Source organism: Sardina pilchardus, chromosome 14, assembly GCF_963854185.1.
Source record: "Sardina pilchardus chromosome 14, fSarPil1.1, whole genome shotgun sequence".
NCBI lineage: Eukaryota > Metazoa > Chordata > Actinopteri > Clupeiformes > Clupeidae > Sardina > Sardina pilchardus.
Window position 1 is genome coordinate 22,206,725 of NC_085007.1, and position 16,009 is coordinate 22,222,733.

Here is a 16,009-nt window from a genome sequence, read left to right on the forward strand (position 1 = left end):
CATGTCTACTTATTAAGAGTCATTTTCGTCGGGTAGACAGCCTATTGCGCACATAACATCCTAGGCTACAGTCAGTTCAAAGCATTTACTGTGGGGATCATATTTATGTGTATGCTAAGTGAATTCTTGCTCAATATTGACTCGCCATGTTTATTATATCATGACATATGAATATCACATTACAGGATTTCGAGACAATGGGCAAACTTCTCCACCACCATCCCAACTCATAATTAAATACATTTGCGCCTGTAACGATAGGAGCGCGTTCACGAACACCTTCTCTCACTCTCCAATCTTCATCAATGATGTACCTTATGTTGTCTCGTTGTAACGTGGAACCTAATTGGCTCATTCTAGCTGGTGAAAGAAATGAACACCCATGGAACGCCATTTTCTCAAAGATGGCTGCGGCCAATTTCAAACTTTTTTGGCTGAAGTAGCTAGCCTAGCATGGGCCATTGAAATGAATGGGGGCGGGACTTAGTCCCTCTCTCCAGTTGTTATAATACCCATGTTAAACACAGTGTTCTCTTACGTTGATGTGAAAGATTCATCCTATCGAATTAAGTGCCTCTTATGCCTCCCAAAAAATTTTGAAATTCTATCTTACAAAAACTCCCCCTCCAATTTAAAGAAGCAGATGAGGAACTGTCAGTCTTCTGACTTCTTGTCTTTTTCCAGGTTTAAAAATTATGGATAAACTTTAGAACTGTCTTTGATTTTTATTAACATTTACTTGTACTTTTACTTTCATTACTTGAGTACATTTAATTGAACATTACTTGTCATACTTAAGTGCAAGAAATGTCAGATACTTTAAGACTTTAACTCAAGTAACATTTTAGTTTGACTTGAACTTTTACCAAAGTCATTTTTTGGTAGGGTACCCATACTTCTACTTGAGTTTGATTTTCCAGTACTCTATACAACACTGATCCTGGACATTTTTTATATCACACATTTTTATATCACTACCAAACTTGAGAAATGTTTTAGTGACCTGAATCATATCGTTCTGGGTTTTGCCCTGTCTATATACAGCTAATAAAGAAATAGAATTATATTTAGGCAAAGTGAACTTCTCCCCACAGTGGAATGTAGAAAGGTATGCTACAGTACAAGGACAGTAATTAAAACACACCCAACATTGTGAGAGGTGTGGCGTACGGAGTCATTTGAACAATGCCCATTGATCACGATTCACGCCTCTTTTGCAGTAGAATCAAAGCGCAGCCTCCCCAGATTTATGTTCAATCTTAAAAGGTTGAGCTAGTGTCATGGGAAGTGAAATGTTTTATGTTGGCCAAAAGTAAAGTGCCTACTGCGCATGTGTGACGTAGACGTGAGTTCTGATGAGGCTGTCAGTTGTGTGTGTGATGCTCCTGCACGTACTCAATAAAGACCCATAGTTTGTTCATGAAACATTTACTGACTGGAGTCGTTAATCCCAGCGACAAACATTACACTTAGAATGTATTTCCAGAGAAAATGCCAAAGTGTGCTTGCTTCGACGCACCGCGAAAGTGCCCCGGCAGGAGACGCTACATTTTGTCATTACATTTCCTCCCCTTACATTACTTTTACTATACTTTAAGTAGTTTTAAAAACAGTACTTCTACACTTTTACTTTTAAGTAAAAAAGCTTGAGTTGATACTTCCACTTCTACAGAAGTCTTGTCAAGAAGTCATGTCAATGTGTCGGGCTGATTAAAGACTAGGTTTGCTGTAGCATTCTGAATCACTTACAGTACAACACAAAAAGACTCGTCATCAAACAATGAATGTTGGATTGGTACAATGAATATACTGTACTGTGGGATGAATTGTATATGTTTCTCATTGTATTAAACTGCACCCTAAAATATGTTTTTTGAGCTGTTGATTGATTGAAATTACTCATAAGTTGTGAAGTACACTATTACCAGGGTTAATATTGTTTCCCAAGAAAAGAAACATTTTTGTATTATTTTGTATTGGAGATATAGCTCTCCGCGCCTTCTACAGGTTGAAACATGCCATGACATTTTGGTCCAAAATGCTGATGTAGTCCTGCACTTCTCTTGCGACTCTACATCACCGCGTCGCCACAAATAGACCTCTGAAGTTCGCCTACAAAAAAAGCCACCATCTTTGTCCAAATAAGGAGATCCGGTATCTGAAGATTTTTTCTATGGGAAAATAACATGGGGATTTTGAATTATCGCACCTGTTAAACTCTCACGAGGACGAAGAAATTGGAAATGCAGACGTTTTGCGCTACAAAGTTTTGTCCTCTGCCTTCAAGTGCATACTGTGATCTTCGGTAGGTGAAGATGGCACACTTTGATCTTTGCTACCCCAGAGCTAACTTACAATGCAACTTGTCATAGGCAGTTAGCTTCAATTAACTCCCGGATCTCCTTATATGGGCAAAGATGGCAGCTTTGGATCCTTTTTGTAGGCGAACTTCAGAGGTCTATTAGGAATGAAACGTCCCAACACCTCCTGCCCTGATTACCTGTGATAAGCCATGTCTGCAGCATGTCAACGCCCCTTACATCTCCGCCCCTCTTCAACCCCTCCCTTCCAAATTTCAGAAGGTCCCGCCCATTTTGAAAGCCTTTTTCAGATATAGACATCTGAAGTTCCCCTACAAAAAAGCTGCCATCTTAGAGATTCGGTATCTGCCGATTTTTCCTATGGGAAAATGGGGATTTTTAATTATCGCACCTGTTAAACTCGCGCGGGGACGTTAAAGTCTTACATGCAGACGTTTTCCTAAACACACTTTTGTCTTTCTTGTGCATACTGATATCTCCAGTATACGTGAAGCCGGCACACTTTAATTTTGCTACCCCAGAGCTAACTTGCTTACTAACTTAATGGCAAGGTGCATCGCAAGTTAGTTCTGGGGTAGCAAAAATCAAGTCTGCCGCCTTCGGGTACCGGAGATCACAGTATCCTCTCGAAGGCAGAGGACAAAAGTGTGTTCAGGAAAACACCTGAATTTCCGATTTTATCATCCTCGCGAGTTTAATAGGTGTGATAATTCCAAATCCCCATGTTAATTTCCCATAGGAAAAATCACACCGTATCTCCTTAAATGGGCAAAGATGGTAGCTTTTTTGTAGGCGAACTTCAGAGGTCTATGTGAAGTGGGTTGAATTATGGGGTGCAGTTACACTTTAACCGTTTACTATAGCTTACATATATAATGAACTCTTGTTTCCATCCTGGCCTTAGGAATGTGAAGAAAACCCCTGCTGTGGCAATGTGAGATCTATGATGGTGACCCCATGGCACACAAGCACAAACATAGCTTAGGTTGAGGGGTTCTTGTAAACATTCTTATGGTTAAAGACTTACTGATAAGTGCATCTAGTGATTTTCCATGTGTGTGTGTGTGTGTGTGTGTGTTAAGGGTATATAAGGGTAATAATGCAAGGACCATATGGCTCTAAAATAACATGTATAGTACTTATAGTATTCATGTATGATCAATCATATATGTTTTGCCTATCTTCATACTAGTATTCATATATGAACAATATATGTCTTGCTTTAGTCTCATGCATATGTATGCACACAAGCACAAACATAGCTTAGGTTGAGGGGTTCTTGTAAACATTCTTATGGTTAAAGACTTACTGATAAGTGCATCTAGTGATTTTCCATGTGTGTGTGTGTGTGTGTGTGTTAAGGGTATATAAGGGTAATAATGCAAGGACCATATGGCTCTAAAATAACATGTATAGTACTTATAGTATTCATGTATGATCAATCATATATGTATTGCCTATCTTCATACTAGTATTCATATATGAACAATATATGTCTTGCTTTAGTCTCATGCATATGTACGGACAAATACTATGCATATAGTATTCATGTATGAATAATCATATTTGTTCTGCTGCTTTAGTCTTCATGCATATAGGCCTATAGTATTCATGTACAAATATGCAAACAAAACAAATACAAATAAAAGTACTTAACTAGAAAACGTAATTCCAGGGAATTACCAGTGAATGAAAATGCAAAATATTGTGAGGACTTTTATTTTTTAAACAGTTGAACAGGATATGTAGTCTTAAGAGAGCCAGATTGTATGCTTAAGGCCTTGTTAACACGTATCTAGAGTTTTTTTTAAAAATGGATATTTTGTTACTTACTACACAAGCAGGCCGACCATCAAACAATGAAATACAATAGTCCAGTTTGGACAGAAGTTGTATGGCATTTTGTGTCTGATTTTATCAAGGAGTAACAGTAGAAAACAGTACAAATTCCTCTGTGACAATGAACAATGAGCTTTGCCTTTCATGCATTCTGCCAAGCATCCAAGTCCTCATATACCTTATATGGTGGCAAGGTGCTAATTGTGGGGCAGAATTTACATAGACTCTCAGTCCAAAACTTCCTCACAGCATTGTATTTACGCCTGTAACTGAAGTATGAGGCATAGCGCTCCTTATCCACAGTTAGATTCTTAAGGAAAACTCCAAGCTCCTCTACGGTATTAAAGTCATTTACATGGATGAAAGAATCTTTGTCTGCCACTGCTTCATATTCCTCCCGACTAGGACCAAGAACTACAGGCACAGCGCCGCTCCTGTAGCCGTTGTACCATAATTTCTCTGTTATGTAATCTTTATGGACAGAATTTTCGAACGATAGGTAAAAGTAACAGCGCGAGATTGTGGGTGTCAAAGCCTCTTGATCTATGGTCCTATTACCCCCTTTCCCGTACACTTCCACAGGTATCACCTTCTTCAGTTTTTGGTATACAGCCGTTCGCAAATACTTTGGTTTAAAATTGCTGACTACCCAACAAACCAACTTATCCTTGTTCTTTGGAATGAAATTCTCAAGAGGCTCTTCAGACACAGTTTTTTTTGGCAGCATTATTCCATAAGGCGTGTAAATGTCTGAATCACGGCGGTAGGTCATAGTCAAGTTAAAGTATCCATTCAAGGGCTTCACATCACCATTGAACAGTGGGCTCTCCCTGGTCACCCAAACCCACCTCTGCTTCTCTGGACGTGTGAGATTCACAGGCAACTGTTCAGTATGAGTACGGGCCAGCTCCCAGTTGTGAAAGACCACAAGGTCTGCCTCTGGAAATCGAGACCGATCAGCCACCATGATACAATTGGATATGTCGAAATGCTCTTTGCAGTATCCACCCTCCAGACTAAATGCGTTTCCATATGGCCAGTGCCACAATAGAATAATGTGAGTTTTGTCGACTGCCTTGGCCTGCACAGCACTACCAACACTGACAAGCTTGTCATGGAATGTATATGGCAACTGGACCAGCAAGTTCCCAAAGACAATGATACATGCTACGATGAACATCAACAGACTCCAACGGCGGGACAGAAATCTGCTTATCATCCTGTCTGTGTGTGTTTTTGCTGTGAATAAAGAAAGTACTGTGAATTTGAAGTAATACAATAAAGAGGTGAAAATGTAAATATTGGCTACTTCCTCCCTAACTCCCTGTTAAACCAAATCACAGAAACATTACACGACTATGGAACCACACTGACTGAAATGAAAGTTAGAATTTAACAGATTAATCAAATACTAGTATGGCTATGAACATTTGTTTGTAAACGTGCGCTCTGAAATGTAGTCCTACATAAATCTACATTACGGTGGTATTGTTCCTCTTGCACTCATGAAGCTGAACTATTTTGGTAACTACTTTGGTTGTCATATCAAACAATATCATATACCCATTGTAGTGCCCATACCCATCATGTTGATACTTATAATCAGACCACTTTACAGGGACAAAAATCGAGAGGGTGTCATCTTACAATTAGTTCAATTAAATCTACTTCAGAAACAAAGCTTGTTTCATTTATATTATGAGAGCATTCTCTGCACGCATGCTTCAAAGACAATGTTGTATTAATTGGATTCTGTTTAATGTTCTGCACTGCGATTCATAACTAATAGTCTGGGTATTCTACTCACCACTACAATTTGTTACTACTTGGTTGGCATTTAATACTACTATCTTGTTGGCTTCCACTGTCAATACATGAGAAATGTTTCATTTATAAAGCAGTTAATGTTTATTACATCCTATTTCACCACTCTATTCTCACAGGCAGCCAACAATATACAGTACAGTCGCCTTATAGTAACATGCCCTTAGAGTTATATTGTTGCGGTCGCCTATCTCAAAGCATTTTCATCTTAGGGTTCTGCTGTGTTATCATAACATATTTCAGAAGTGATCGTCGTTAGTTACTTACATGTAAAAGGACGTTTCTGTGCGTCCGGTGTCCACTCTGCTTGTGAAAAGGATGTAACGCTAAACTTTCACCTGACTGAACATTACTCAGGAGTCAGTGGATAATTTGATGGGGCTGTGGCATGGTGCAATTACTGCCCTATTGGCTGGCTGCCTATTGCCACAAACAGCTTCATGATGCTATACCGGTAAGACAGGATATTTTGAAGGTGCATATACAGTATAGGAGTAGTTGATATGACATGGCTTTTTCTGCGTCACAGAAGATAAAAAAAAAAAAAAAAATCTTGTTTAATGTGAATTTGTTGTTTTAATACCTAAGTTATTATTTTTTTTGGTTATTTTATTTTAGAACTTTGAGCCAAACCTATGGTGTGACGGTAGACAAAATAATTTTATAAATGTTAACTTTTATAAATAAAGAAAATAGAAATGTTTTAAAAATGTTAATGAACCCTCCTGCCATAATTGTGCAAGTGGCACTCACTTTTCCCATACATACACCTCAAAAATGGCAGGGATTTCATAAAGTTTGTCTCTGGAAACAAAAGTCCTTTGGTGTTATGTAATAACCTGATACTAAGTTGAGCAATATCATGGACAACTACATTTAGTTGAAAGACCTGAAAGTGTTATTAAATTGTAATATCGCTTAGTATTAACAAAGACTAACAAACTTTCAAAAAAAATATTCAGGAATCAGGTTTTATTCTGTTTCAGGATTTACAGCCATTGGAACTAATTTAGTATATTAGCATTTAACTGGGGGAAGGCTGACAAAGTGCTCTCTGATGTAAGGTTGAGCTAAGGCTGTAAGATTGCTGAAACTCCAATAGACCCCGTAGAGCTTGACAGTCCCGCCCCTCCTCCGAGAGAGCTTATGTTCTGGAAGTAAGTTTCCTATTAATTTCTCCCATAGACGTCTGGCTAAATAAAAAGGCAGTAAATAAAAGGTTTGTGGGTAATTCTGCTCGAAGTGGCCATGTTTTGTTTCCTAATGATGTTTCACGTTTCCACTTATGACAGGTGCAACTGTCACATTACCTCTGCCAAGGAGGTTATGTTTTCATTAGGGTGTGTTTGTTACCTCCTAGCCTGACGACGTCATACTCAATTCTTGTCAGAATATGAGTCTGAAACTGCTCCATTCAGCCGTGATTATGGGGCGTGATTCAACCGATACAGGGCGGGGGGGATAGCTTTGCACTCACTGGATGGACCAAATGTCTAGGTTACCGGGTAACCACGGTTCCCCGAATGAGGGAATGAGACGCTGCGTCGAAGACGCTATGGGAATGAGTCCTTTAGGACGACTTACTGAAGCTGTATAACACCAAGAGCCAATCACTTGGCTGCAGGCACGCGCACCTTAGTCCCGCCCCCGCGGCTATAAGTACATGCGACGTGCCTGCTAACTTCCTCAACCATTGCTTCAGCGTGACCAAAAAATGGAAGCGCACGGAAAGGCGACGCAGCGTCTCATTCCCTCATTCGGGGAACCGTTACCCGGTAACCTAGACGTTCCCCTTGATATCGGTCACGAGACGCTGCGTCGAAGACGCTATGGGAATGTTGTAGCACCGCGCCGTGCGCGTCCCCTCCTAGGAGGCAACACAGCCCTCTACTTTCGTATGGGCTAACCAACCCCGTTAAATCCCAGTCGAAGCCACACTGAGCACACTATGATACATCCAGATTATAAAAAATCGTACAACAGTGCTAGAGGAATTCCAGCTAGCACTTGCGCAAACCGATTCCAGTGACATGCCACGCGTGAAAACCCAGGATGTGGACATACTCCGAGTCGAGTGAGCCCTCACCGTCGAAGGAGGAGTTTTATCCGCACCCTCATAAGCCATTCGTATGGCGTCCACTATCTAAACTGCTCACAAAAAGAAAGGAAACTTGACTTTGGCCCATTATATCTCCCCTTTAGTAATACCAACCAGTAAAGTGTTTCATATCATTTTTAACGTTGATTTGTCACCTTTACAATGAGGTATAGCTTGTAAGCATATAGGGCAATCATGGAATGAGCAACACAAGCAAACGTGAGGGGTAATACCCTTTTGTTATTATTCCAGTCCTGAACCTACATTATGTGACCTATGAGCAAAATCTCACCTGTTGTAAAACACTGTATCTCATAGCAACTCTATATTGCAAGATACCACGGCAACCAGGATCAACAAACTACTTTATTGACTTTCAGTGAATATTTTCTATAAATATTCCAGTCCAGAAAAGGCTACCCCCTCACTGAGGAGTTTGCCTAATAGCCGAAGCACGCTCAAATGCGTAATTTGATGACGGTCCCTAACCCAGGCATCAGAACGAGTAGGCTTTTACAGGTTATTCAGGTTGTTTTTTAGCCTGGCAAGCCAAACTACACAGAAACGTATAGTCTGGGGTCGGACCATTCACAGAGTTGAAGCCTGTGGGTGGGATGAACAGTTGTCTTTCAAACTGCCTCTGCACGTAATAGGCCAGCATTTGTGACCAATCGTAGCCGGTTGGCAAAACGGCAACAGGGCTGCCAAGTTTCAGAAAATTGCAAGCGACAGTGAGATGCGTTTGTCGAACATTTGTTTGACTGACTGTCACACTCAAAGCGTGACACTTGGCAGCTCCGATTAGATTCGCTTTTTCAAGTATGAACTTACCAAGACAGACGCAAATAGATGTTATGTTACACAGCTCTGCAACAAGTATAGGACAATGATAGACGTAGCAGCCTTAACATTAACTTGGAAACTCAAAGAGAAACAGCGAATCAACAGTGAAGAAAATCTAGCAAGCAGGAGAACGTTTTAAATCTAATTATCGGAGTCGGCGCTGTTGTGTGTGAAAGATAAGTTAGATGCCAAGACCCGCCTTTCGTTGCTTCTGATTTGTTTATTGCGTGATGCCTTCGGGCTCAAGGACTCCGTACACAGATTCTGATTGGCCAGGCTGAACTCGAGCCTGGCGCAGGCTCGTCCTCAACGGTGCGACCCTAGACCATCCCGCTAGGCAAAAATATTTTTGGCCGCTAGGGTGCGTCTAGATTTCTAGGCTAGTTGTTTTTTGCATCGAGATCGAAACTGACAACAAATGTATTCTTTTCTTTTGAGACATGACAAGAGTGTGAACTGTATGTCTCGCTGATCTCGTTTCTCAACTGAAATCTGTGGTAAAACCCGAAAACGGGTTAAGTTTCGATTGAATTACCCCCTTCTTTTTCTTTGCATTATCTTGCTCACCATCATCAGTGGGTCTTTTCCCCCCTACCCCTTCCAAAGAAATTCTCTAGACACGCATTAGCAGTTTTGCTTGACACGTTCGCTAACTTTGCTTGACACTACCGTTCGCAACTGAACAAGAGAAATGAAGTGAACTGAGCAGAGGCTGCGCTGAAGAAAAGACGGCTGATCAATGCAACTAAAGCCTACCTTACACTGACAAGATTTGGGAAAGATTCTTGAAAGATTGTAGTCTTTTAACTAATGCCCCTCATTCAGACTTTACTCAAAAGACTACAGTCTTTCAAGAATCTTTCCCAAATCTTGTCAGTGTAAGGTAGGCTTTAGTAACAAATGTGTTGAAGGCAGGCATGCGAAAAAAGACGTTGCCAAATCAAATGCAAACATGCATATCGCTATCTAAAAACTGCAGGGGTCTATGGCATGTAACACATTGAGTTTGCATGGTTTTTTTTTTCTCTCGTCATGTCGCACGGCCCGGTTTGGAAAGTCCCGAGGCCCGGTGGTTGGGGACCGCTGCTCTACACGCTACTGAGGACCCTGACACTGAGTATAAAATGAACAAATGTATGCCTAACATGTTTTGTTTTCCTCATTTCTGTGGGAGAGTGCAATCGTCTGCTTGAAGTAACAAAGGTGAATTCCAACAGCATAACAGGCCATTTTTCGTTGCCACTACTTGTAAAGGTGACAAATGAACGATAAAAATGATATGAAACACTTTACTGGTTGGTTTTATTAAAGGGGAGATATAATGGGCCAAAGTTAAGTTTCCTTACTTTTTGTGAGCGGTTTAGTTGGACAAGCGCTCCTTAGTGCACTACCTCTCTGTCTCCCTCCATAACATAAACAGTTGATCGGAGGAGCGCCACGTTTGTGTGCGAGACCTAAATTCTCAGTGCCCGGACACAGACAGTGCAATCTCTCTGCCTCTTCCGACTCAAACGGTGGGGGAGAGAACGCAGACAATTCTAGCTTCTATCTTGCGGTACAAGAAGAAAGGACTTTGGGCACGAAGCCTGGCTTAGGGAGAAGAGTTATAATGTATCATTTTCCGCAAGCTAATGCATGACGGATGCACCGACATAGCATGTAACTCACCCACTCGCTTAGCTGAGACTAAGGTTAAGCTAGAAGTATACTCGACGCGCCCGACCTGTCGTGCGACAATGTGACGTCAAAATTACGTAATTTCCTGTGTTGCGCACCAAATTTGAGCCTTGCGACGACGCGTCGTACACGGAAGACTTGAAGTCAACGGCGGGCACCAAGTCAACCTTGCACGACAACTAGGAAGAGATTGAAGCCAAGCTCACGGAGCCAGTGTCCTTCTACAGTCATCAACCACATAAACCACATTCAGCCATTATCATATAGCCTATCCCACATCAAATAAGCCCATTAATTTTGAAAACGACTGTAGATACCGTGCCTCTGTTCAGGAGAATACTGCAAATTGTGTCGCGACCACCACGCGCAAATATACATGTGTAACAGGGTGGTCAGGGTAACCACCCCATGTCTGTAGCCTGACTACGCCACCCTGGGGCCTAGCGCCTCAGGGAATCTTTAGGAGATTGAGACGTTTCTTAAGACAGCGCTGCACAGGTTCTATCAAGCATAAGGAGACATGAATTCCGAAAATAAACAATTTATTGAACACAAAAGACAGATGTCATATGGAGGAAATTATGGTCAAGTTTATTGTTTCTTCTTGTGTGTGTTTGCCACTATTTTTGTCTAATCTTGATTTGGTGTTCGTTGTGATTTGCTTTCAATATTCACGTGTGACTTTTAATTGACTGATCATGATTAGAGTGGCGGGCAACGCCCCCTCCCATGTTGCCGGACCGCAGCTGATTAAGAGATCCACAGCTGTTGGTAATGGACAACAAATGAGAGACTACTCAAAAAGCAAGGAGACTGAAACAGTGGAGATCGGTGACTCTGGTGAACTCAGTATAGTCTATTGCAGCTTAAGGCTGGCTTACATTGCACGATTTTGGTCTGTTTTAACAGTCGACGACTACTTTTCCAAAATCGGGCGGAAATCTTGCCAGTTGTACTAGAATCTCGGCGCGCTCCCGTCATCTAAATCGTTTAGTGTAAGGTGCCAATCTTAGCGGTTTTAAGTCCGTCGGAGTCAGTCTTTTTGTAGTTTTGCCGTTACGACAATATCAAACATGTTTGATATCATCGTAAGTCTTTTCAGTCGTGGCTCATGCAAATAGTGACGTGAACATTAAAAACCAATAGTGACCTCGGTCGACGAACACGAAAACGGAAGGGGCAAAATAGGCGACAGCTGTAGTCTGTATGATTATTTGTTATTTCATTTCTTATAATTTATTAGTCGGCTATTCTACGTGACAGAACAACTCTATATCTGTTAGTGATGGCACACTATCAAACAATGCTGCAGAAACGCGAAAAAAATACTTTGATATGAGTAGCCTATCATGTGAGTTCCTGTTGATGATGACGTATAGCCTAGTGCACGATGGAAATAATTTGAAGGAATCTAGCAGCAGTCTTGTAAATAGTGATCACAGTCTTTGCAAAATCCTAATCTGAGACTGGCCTGTGACTAGTCTGTGACTAAAAACTCAATGAATTGTCTTTAGATGTGAGAGGGTCTGAGACTGTAGTCTTTCAAAAATCTTTTCCAAATCTTTGCAAAGTCTGGCAATGTAAGGTAGGCTTTAAGCCTACCTTACACTGACAAGATTTGGGAAAGATTCTTGAAAGATTGTAGTCTTTGAACTAATGCCCATCATTCAAGCTTTACTCAAAAGACTACAATCTTTCAAGAATCTTTCCAAAATCTTGTCAGTGTAAGGTAGGCTTTAGGTGCCCCGTTTTACTTTTGGGCCGTGATTGTTTTATTGTTGTGACCCGTTGCTGGATTATTGTCTGCTGTGCTCCTGCTCCTCGCTTTGCTGGTGTCTGCTGTGCTCCTGTTCCTCGCCCTGCTGGTGTCTGCTGTGCTCCTGCTCCTTGCTTTGCTGGTGGCTGCTGTGCTCTACTCCTCGCTCTGCTGGTGGCTGCCTTGGTTCTCCGCTTCCCTCTCCGCTGGTGGCTACCGTATTCCCCGCTTCTCTTCTGCTGCGCTGGATCGCTGTTGGTCGCTGTTGGGTTGTCCAGAGTCCCGCCTCTCCCGGCCTGTGTTGTGAAACGCTGTTCAACAGGACTGGGGGTCAGATTCGTCTGCCCCCGGTTTAATGGCGAGTGTCGCCCTTTGCTGTCTGCAAGCACAAGATCCACGACCCGCATACTGGAAAGCTCTAGACTGTCCACGTAGTCGTATCATAATCCACGAATTGCAGTGATTTGTTTTTGTGTGCATGATTGCTCTTAAGTGAGGTGTTATCTACTGCGTTTCCATTACAAATATGCGCAAAAACTTTGTCGATATTGTCTTAATGTCGAAAATCACAATTTTCGCAATTGCGGTGTTTCCATTACATTCGGCTAACTAAATTAAAATCTCGTGTATTCTCGCGTGCTGTAAGTCATTAGGAGACATGGCGGTTATCAACATAACCCAGATTTACACTAAATGCATTCAAATTGCCACCACGGCACTAACGCTGATTATCAGTCATTAGGCTATAAGCCATCAGCGGAGGAGGCCTACGTTTTGGTGGGGCAGAAACATAAAATTAAAAATGACATATCAATCACAGGAGTTTGTTACAGGCCTATGCTTAAATCATGTCACAGCCATGTCAGTGGAATATTTCGTAGATCAGCCCAGTTGATTAGTTTCTAGAACTAGAATCTAGAATCTAGATTTCTTTCAGCACCGTTCTCATCACGACCAGCAAAGCATAGCAACGTTGTTGCTATGGGTAAACAAAACTAGTTGAGCGGTTGCGTATGCAGCGTTTTTGAGAGTGTTGTCGGCGAGTTCACAGAGGAGCTGTGGATTCAACATTTTAGAATGACACGAGCCACTTTTAATTAATACAAATATATTTCTTTTTACATTATTCTCCCGGTGCCACTTCCTGTCGACAGTCTTCTTCGTCGGTTTCGTTCCTCCTAACATCCGGTTGTTGGATCACGTGACTCGTTAGATGCGAAAAAAGTGTTTCCATTGCAGTTTTGCGAAATATACAAATTTCGATACGCTCGAAATACCACCTCACCTGAGCGCAAAAACTTTTTATCGAAAAATGTGAGTTTTTTCGAAATGTGTGTGTTTCCATTCACCACATTTCTTTTCGCAACTCTTAATTTGCGCAATTTAATGGTCAATGGAAACGCAGCTACTGTGTGTCATCTATGTGGAGATACTGGCGGCTTTCTTTTGTTTGTGTGAGTAGCTGCGTTTCCATTACAAATATGCGCAAAAACTTTGTCGATATTGTCTTAATGTCGAAAATCACAATTGCGGTGTTTCCATTACATTCGGCTAACTAAATTCAAATCTCGTATATTCTCGCGTGCTGTAAATCATAAGGAGATTTACACTAAATGCATTTCAAATTGCCACCACGGCACGCTGATTATCAGTCATTAGGCTATAAGACATCAGAGGAGGAGGCCTACGTTTTGGTGGGGCAGAAACATAAAATTAAAAATGATATATTTCACAGGAGTTTGTTGTAGTAGGCCTATGCTTAAATCATGTCACAGCCATGTCAGTGGAATATTTCGTAGATCAGCAGTTGATTAATTTCTTTCAGCACCGTTCTCATCACGTTAAACCAGCAAAGCATAGCAACGTTGTTGCTATGGGTAAACAAAACTAGTTGAGCGGTTGCGTAGCGTTTTTGAGAAAGTGTTGTCAAAGATAGCCTATAGTTACTTTATAAACCGTCTCTGGTGTTGTCGGCGAGTTCACAGAGGAGCTGTGGATTCAACATTTTAGAATGACACGAGCCACTTTTAATGAAAACAAAATATATTTTTTACATTATTCTCCCGGTGCCACTTCCTGTCGACAGTCTTCTTCGTCGGTTTCGTTCCTCCTAACATCCGGTTGTTGGATCACGTGACTCGTCAGATGCGAAAAAAGTGTTTCCATTGCAGTTTTGCAAAATATACAAATTTCGATACGCTCGAAATACCACCTCACCCGAGCGCAAAAACTTTTTATCGAAAAATGTGAGTTTTTTCGAAATGTGTGTGTTTCCATTAAGCACATTTCTTTTCGCAACTCTTAATTTGCGCAATTTAATGGTCAATGGAAACGCAGCTAGTGTTGTGTTTGCGTGCGAGTGATCGACAGGTGCCTGCTGCGCAGAACTCCTCACTTTGGCGTGAGACGGACTTGTGTTGGGGGAACCCCTTGTGGACGGGACTTCCCTGAGCGGACGTTGACTGTGCTGATTAGCTTTTAAACTGAAATATACATTGACATGTCGGAATAGGAATTGTAATAAATATATATTTTTATAATTATGGTTTCTGGGTGGTTCTGTTGTGTTGCTCCCACCAAACAAACGAACTTGCTAAAGAACAAACAAACATTTATTGAGTCCCAGCTCTCCAATTGGGTGGCGTAGTCGAGCTACATTCTTAGTGTCACACAGACATTTAAAAGAGGCAGACAGAGCTTGCCTGAGGGGGCAGGCTAATATCAATGGTGACCAGTTAATACCAAACACAGCAATTCTACAGTATGAAAGTGTTTCAAGAAGTAGTGCAGCTCTCCACAGCAAGCAACTCTCAGTACACACACACACTCTAGTTCCTCAGCAGGTGACTAGGCCCCCCCCCCCCCCATTAACACTCTGCATGCTCACAAAAGAAAGACAATGGAAAAAAGACAATTGGCAAAAGTAACAGACAAAATAGTAAATCAAACATTAAACAAAACTAAAGGAAGACAAGACAGCAGCCTGACCAACTGTAGCAGTCCGGAGAAGCAGGCAACATCACCCCTGCCGTGGTCCGGACAGGCAGGGCACCCAGCTACAGTACATAAAACGATAAACATTACCCACAATGACAAAAACTAATACAAACAGAAAAGATTGCATACCTGGTGGAAGGCTCTGGTGTGCTCACACACCTTCTTGCAGAGCCTACACTGTTTACTAGCCACCAAGCTGTTGAATAGGCTGCACTTGGGCCAGTTAACCAATTAAGGTCATTGCCCCACCCCTCATTAGCCAAGGCAGGCCAGAGGGAAGACACAGGGCCAGCAGTCAGTCTACCCTACTACACATGGTTACAACGTTCCCCGTGACGTCAACATGTCGCACGACAAGTCGGGTGCGTGGACTGTACCGGCGCCTTTAGTATCAGCGCTGCCTCAATGGACAAATGCGCATAGAACCCCCCTGCATAGGCTCCAAAGGCGAACCCGTCAGGGATCGCAGCACCAGCAATAAATCTCAAGTCGGAGCCAGCGACAGTAGGCCTACTGCAGTACGCAGCCTTCAAGCACCTTTCATAAACCTAGAAATCAACGCGTGCTTTCCCAGACGTCTGATCCGGTGACATATGGCCTGCAGCTATAGCTGCGACATAAACATTTTAAGTAGAGGGGATAACCCTTATCGAA

At 41.9% G+C, this 16,009-nt stretch overlaps 1 protein-coding gene across 1 annotated transcript; it reads right to left on the reverse strand.

Moving 5' to 3' along the window:
* Positions 1-4,036: 4,036 nt before the first annotated feature.
* LOC134101048 (4-galactosyl-N-acetylglucosaminide 3-alpha-L-fucosyltransferase 9-like) lies at positions 4,037-6,373 on the reverse strand. The gene is made up of 2 exons (XM_062554610.1): positions 6,252-6,373; positions 4,037-5,399 (listed from the first exon to the last, which is right to left on the reverse strand). Exon 2 carries the CDS (start codon positions 5,377-5,379, stop codon positions 4,303-4,305), a length of 1,077 nt encoding a protein of 358 aa, XP_062410594.1. The 5' UTR covers positions 5,380-5,399; positions 6,252-6,373; the 3' UTR covers positions 4,037-4,302.
* Between the last annotated feature and the right edge of the window lie 9,636 nt (positions 6,374-16,009).